Source organism: Pocillopora verrucosa, chromosome 5, assembly GCF_036669915.1.
Source record: "Pocillopora verrucosa isolate sample1 chromosome 5, ASM3666991v2, whole genome shotgun sequence".
In the NCBI taxonomy this organism is placed as follows: domain Eukaryota; kingdom Metazoa; phylum Cnidaria; class Anthozoa; order Scleractinia; family Pocilloporidae; genus Pocillopora; species Pocillopora verrucosa.
In genome coordinates this window covers 4,411,556-4,417,841 of record NC_089316.1, presented here as the reverse complement: position 1 = coordinate 4,417,841, position 6,286 = coordinate 4,411,556, and the positions used below count along the sequence as shown (strand labels likewise).

At 38.4% G+C, this 6,286-nt stretch overlaps 1 protein-coding gene across 4 annotated transcripts; it reads right to left on the bottom strand.

Moving 5' to 3' along the window:
- Positions 1-782: 782 nt before the first annotated feature.
- Positions 783-5,570, bottom strand: LOC136281200 (diacylglycerol kinase theta-like). Of its 4 annotated transcripts, none has more exons than XM_066167465.1 (8): positions 5,315-5,570; positions 4,558-4,632; positions 3,904-4,051; positions 3,615-3,656; positions 3,206-3,357; positions 2,086-2,234; positions 1,232-1,520; positions 783-918 (listed from the first exon to the last, which is right to left on the bottom strand). In XM_066167465.1, the coding sequence occupies exons 5-8, from the start codon at positions 3,277-3,279 to the stop codon at positions 813-815; spliced, it is 618 nt and encodes a 205-aa protein (XP_066023562.1). In that variant the 5' UTR covers positions 3,280-3,357; positions 3,615-3,656; positions 3,904-4,051; positions 4,558-4,632; positions 5,315-5,570; the 3' UTR covers positions 783-812. The 4 variants fall into 4 exon arrangements, 2 of the variants coding, with proteins under 2 accessions (XP_066023562.1, XP_066023563.1); XM_066167466.1 differs by having other exon boundaries at positions 4,558-4,594; XR_010717578.1 differs by lacking the exon at positions 783-918 and adding an exon at positions 1,784-1,896 and having other exon boundaries at positions 1,440-1,520; positions 2,473-3,357; positions 4,558-4,594.
- Positions 5,571-6,286: the final 716 nt, after the last annotated feature.

Genomic DNA, 6,286 nt, shown 5'->3' with positions numbered 1-6,286 from the left:
AGTAATCTCAGAAAAGAAGCCTTAAAAATTCAGACTTTGACTAGAATCGAACCCGGGCCTCCCAGATAATAGTTGGGGACTGCTGCGAAGCCACGTGATGCGAGTGAGACAAATTTTAAAAGGTTGTTCGTTCCCGTAAGGGAATCAGATCATAATTATATGAAACAAATAATGTTGACCTACACGAATCATACTTTCACCGGGCATAAAAACTGTGCAGCTTAAAATTACTTGTTGAAGCCGATGTGCAGCGATTTTCTTGCAATTAAATTGAAAATCTAACCACTGCAAAGTTAATTCGAATTAATTTGATTGACCTCAATTTCCAGCTTTTACTTACCTGCCTATGTTCAGAATTACAATTCCTTCTAGTGTTGGTAAGTCAAGTTTTTTGCCATCAGTCTACAGCGAAAAGGAAGTAAATAAGATACTGGTCCCTAGAAAGTTAAAGAGGACAAAAGGCAAACAAGCACCGCAAAACGCCAAAACAAAACGCTCAGGTGTGATTGGAGCATGAAATAAAAAATTGTGCAACTGATACGCATGCAATCATTAAGAGTTGAATACAAATGACAGACGATGATGATTTGGACCAACACTCGATGCTAAGAAAGTTAATTCTGATACAGGGGTTTCAATAACCTTTTTCCATAAGCAGCTGTCGATGGTAAAATAGGCGGCTGTGCCCGAAAAGAGGCAGTATGGTGAAACCCAAACATGAGCCCGCTTGCAGGGTAAACAAAAGGCAATAAGAGGTGTTATAGTCAGCAGTACACCCCTTTTATTGTGATCAGCCATTCAATACCATCGTTCTACAGATTAATCACCTCTATTTCGACCTCTTGAGTAAATGTCCGCGAGTAGCCTTTGACCATTTTCTTTATACCTGCTCTAAAGTAAACTCCTTTGTTATGAAGCCTAAAACAAAAAGAAACCAAAAAAAAAAAGAGGGAATTAGAGATTCAACAGAGTCGCACTAACAATAAATTGCAAAACACAAAGTCGGGGTTTTTTCAACCTATCCCTTTTCAAAAGAGCTTTCAACGGAGGTTAAAATTTATCCGGAGTTTGAGTACATTAAACACAGTAAAGATGAAACAACAGTACATCTCAGAAGACTATGGAACCTTTTTTACCATCCAATGGCTTTCGCAATCAACACTCTTTTTCTTCGATCGAAGGCACTACGACTAATTTTGTAACCTGTAAATTGAATCCTTTGTATTCTCACCTGCTATGGAATTTATCAGGTGCTTCCTCCCTCTGGAGATGAAAATCTAAACAAAGCTCAGCTCCAATTCCGCTCCCAAAGTAATTATTCATGGTAAAAATACTAGGATTGTCTTCTCTTCCTCCCATCGAGCCAAGCGCACTGTCGTTAGTGTCCGCTGAATCAAACATGACACACCATCTATCAAGAAACACTTCGTGTGCCTGATCAACGGCCATGAGAAGCGATACAGGACTCTCGCCACCAGAGTAACCACCTCCCCAATGGAGAACACGAGAGAGATCATTACCTGTAAGTTGAGAATCTCGTTCAATCTCCCACTCATTTTCTAGCTACTATGGAAATCACGAGAGAGATGAATACATATAAGCTGGGAATCTCATTCAATTTGCCACTAATTCTCTTGTTACTATAGAAATCACGAGAGAGATTCATTCATACGAGAGTCTCGTTCAATTTCCGACCCATTTTCTTTTCACTTTGCTATACCACCCGAACGGCAGCTTTTCAAAATACGCTACAATCGTAACTTGAAAATGCTCATATAATTACCGTATAGAGTTCCAGACTTTCAGTAATCAATACTTCTTGATTTACTTTCAAATACTACGAACTTTTCAGGCCTAAAAGGGAAAATCTGCATGACTTTCCAGGGTCTCCATCGCCTAGAAAACACGAATGACTAAGTCATGATTAGTTTCAGATTTCCATCCCATTGACCAAGTTTGTTGAACGAGTCTTGAAATCTATGACATATCGCAGAAAAACAAAACGTACAAAGGTACTTTTAACTCTGGAAATAAATTTGCTCTAGATCGTGGGGAACACGAATACTTTGGAAAAAATCCACTTACCAATGCCAAGAGGAAGAACTGCTGATGCAGGTAGCTTACACTTCATCTCTTGAACAACATCATCCAAACATGACAGCACCCAGCCAACTGTGCCATCACCACCACAGATCAAGACACGAAAATCAGAAATAGATCTGAAAGCATAAACTCTGAAACAAAGATACAAATCGATTCATATTTTAGATATTCAGCGATTTAAAGACGATGGGACAAAGCTGACAGAAGAAGACAAGGCTTATAGTTTTGAGTATAGAATAGCTGTCAATGATTAATTTGGGAAGCAACCTATACGACAAAATATAAATCGCTCTTCTGCAGGACGACGTCATATAAGGAAAACTAACCCCCATGCCTTTTTTGGACTAAAAATTTTACATCAATCTTTACCACTTCCTTGCTTGTTCCATCTTGAAAGCGAGGCTTGGGGGGAGACATTGGGTTATCTATCATGGGTTATTATATCACCGCCGCCTGGTTAGCTCAATTGGGAGAGCACCGGACTGCTGTGCGGGAGGTCGAGAGTTCAATACCGGCCGGACCAACACTCAGGGTCTTAAAATTAACTGAGAAGAATATGCTTCCTTTCTCAACATCAAGAAATGGTTAGATATTCTAGTCTTCTCGGATAGGGACGAATAAATGGAGGTCCCGTCTCCTGCAGGGTTAGGGGTAGGAGACGTTAATTTCCCACGCACGAGATTACTGTGTGATGGATGTCCTCCCCTGGGGTGGGATGGGGGGGAAAAGGTGAGGTCGTTACATGGACTAAAGCGGCTGCCAGAGGCGCCTGATTATGCTGACGTCCGATCTCAACCTTAGTAAAAATTGTAAGCGCATTGAGATTCTTAAATGCGTATTAAAGAACGTTCATTATTATTATTATTATTATTATTATCTCATGTAAATATGGGTATCACCCTTTAAAGGGTGCAATCTGCACTGGAAAGATTCTGCACCCACCCATATCTGCACTATGGCTTGATTAGCTCGGCCTCGGTCAATTCTCGTGAACACGAGAGTCTAAGGAGATAGTTCTTACTAAGTAAACAACTTCCGTGTAACCTCAACAAATTCGGGTGGGAATTCTTCTCGATATGGAGGGGGAGCGAGTTTAACATACCCTGATAATGGGCCTCCCTCTAAGAGGCTGTACACTTGATTAGGGTTGAGCAGTCTCTGGAAAGCTGTGAACATGTCTGGCCCCTGACCGCCACCACTTTTGGAGTTTACCAGTACTAGAAGGGGTTGGCTTCCAGGGGGGAACAGTCCAGGCTATAGGGAATAACAAAAAAATCAAAATAGGCATAACTCCTTAACTGTAGGAAGAGAATACCGATATGCAAGAAACAGAAATCTTGATTCCAGTCAGTCTTTTTCAGTTCATCTGTTTTTTAAAGTACTTCTAGGAAATGCTCTACAGAAAGAACACAGAATTCGCTTTATACTTCCCATGGGCACTGCCAGTGATATAATAATGTGTCTTAATTATTAGATACATGAACTGAGCTCTAGGATCACTAGTAACTCACCACAACTTGAAAACACACTTTTCAACTCAAAAAATTCCATGGCTACAAAACAATTACAAGAAAAAATATGAGAACAGCCAAAAGCCTCCCTTTGAGTATTTTAATGCATAAAATATTAGGTCGCCAAGGTGTCGTCAATCTTGTTACCAGGGTCACTGTCACTCTTAAATAGCTGAATGGACATGGCAGATGGTCAGGGGAACAAGGACTCAGGAAATGTACATTAGCCCCTCGTAAAACAAAGATACTTGTTTAGAAGCATCTAAAAAACAAACAAAACAGAACTTACTTTCTCCTAGAATGTTGCCAATCAAAATTTTGTATTTGCTTGTGTCAAGGCCAACTGGGAGACTACCAATGCATATGCATAAACTGCCCAAAGGTTCTATGTTTTTCTTCAGGTAGAATCTTGTGAGTTTCATTTTCCTTACACACTTCTGCAAAGAAAAGAAGTACATTAACTTTTATAAGGAGTCTAACACCACCAGATGAATATAAGATCTATTATTTATCATTAAAAATCACCTTGCAGTTATCAAAGGAAGTTAATAACAAAATGGGTGCAAAGACATGAAACTATGGAAAGCAAAGTTGTCACCATCTTACCACCATACATTCAATGGCTGTAGCTTAAAAATAAGAAAAGTGGAAGGTAAAAAGGCAGAGGAGCCCCTCACCCAGATAATTAACCCTTTACACCCAAAGATCAGTGCGCATATTCTCCGTGCTGTTTTCTGTACATTTCCTACGGTGCTGACATGGAGATTTTGCTTAACAATCAAGAGCTCTAGTATTTGTTGATCATTATTTAATTCTCATGACCTTAATGTTTGATTCAGTATACTGTAAGGAGAAATTAGATGTTGGTCAGTCTAAGGGGTAAAAGGGTCAAACTATTATACTGTTTAATACTACATATTAACTACATCTACTGTTAACTTACTATGTGAGAGGTTGATGATTCTCTGTTAGCTTCTGTCCTTCAAATGACAACCAATAGATTTTCCAAATGTACTTCCTATTAGTTTTTAATTACAAAATCATATTACATTATGATTTGTGTATTAGTAAACAAACATTAAACTGTTTGTCTCATGATGTCAGAGTCAGGCTAATTGATAGATCAATATTAATTTAATCCATCAACACCTTCATCAGGTGTTGAGGTCAAAAGTTGATATGTCACTATTTGCAACACCTTGGTTTGTAATTATTGGTGGGTTATAGCTTGCTGTCATTGGAGTATTTCAATACTCATTAATTATTCCCTTAAAGGTCTACTTTGTTACTGATCAGCTGTTATGCTATTTGATAGTAAGCATTTCAATTCCATCATCTCTATTGACGTATTAGATTTGTGTATAAGTTGAACAGTTAAAGTTAATATCTAACCCTCAACCACCTTGAGTGTTGTACTATGAATATTGACAAGTTTTCATGCAGAAAGCTAATGAGAAGACAGGTCCTTAATGGTCAGCTAATGGTCGAATAAATGAATATCAGGTTATATTGTTTGATTCAGTATTAAATTTTCATGGCTGAAAACATAAATATGTATCAATCACACAATGCAGTGGACTGATATGTTGATTTTTCAAGTACAGTGTATAGGGGCCATCTGATTACATCAATCAGAAATATAAAACTATGTAAAACCATACTATGTAAACTTGACATTATTTGATTCCTTATCCACTTACCAAGAGACAATATGCAGACCTCCTTCCCTGGAGAGTTTAAGTAAGATGTGTCTTTGTATTGCCTTCTTTAGGTGATGCACTGTCGCATTTTGGATGACAACTACAGCTGAAAGTTTATTAAAAGGCATATAAAATTATATACATATAAGGAGTGGATCTTCCACTGTCTTCCCCCAATTTTTTTCACCAAAGAGGGCCATCACTTCTGGATGCGATAGAGAGTCAATCTTTTTCTCCGATTCTTCTGGGCTCTCTTCGTCCGCCATATTGAGTTGAGGTTCATTCCCAGGCTTTCTCGAAGTGCAAGAAGAGTTGCGCCTGCCTCCGCTTGCCACGATTAGATTACAGCCGACATTTCAGTACACTCAAAGATCGCGTAAATTGGATGATGATCTCCAATGAAGAACAACTTAAGATTGTTGTTCTGTGGTACTTTTTTTTTTTCATGTGGGTATGCTGCTGGAGCTAAAAAGAAGAAGGATCTATAAACTAATGTTGAGGTATGTGAAGAGATTGAAATCTCAGACAAGCTTCTTGCGCTTAAATTAGTTTCTTTGTGATCGATCGGGTGCTAATTTCTGCAATTTTGAATTTGGATTTTATCTTTCTTCGAAAAAAAAGCGAGCATTTATTAAGTCTATGAAATCGATATTATTTGAGGGAAAATTCACGAAATTTGTCGCGATAACCTACCCGCGCGGATTTTGTTATGCAGTCGAGAAAATTAGAAGCTTATGTTTTTAATTTTGCATACGTACGGTACGTACGGGAGGAGTTTGAGTGAACTTTGTGGCAAAATATGTTATACTGAAAAAAAATCGATATTCGTTTGTCAGCCAAAAGTGGGTAAGCTAAAGGTTGTTGTTGAAATATCGATTAAACTGTTGATATGTATTGTGTATGCCAGTTGATAACACTTCTGTGGTAAATGTGAACGAGAGGATTAGTCCTTCGCAGGCGAAAGATACTAAA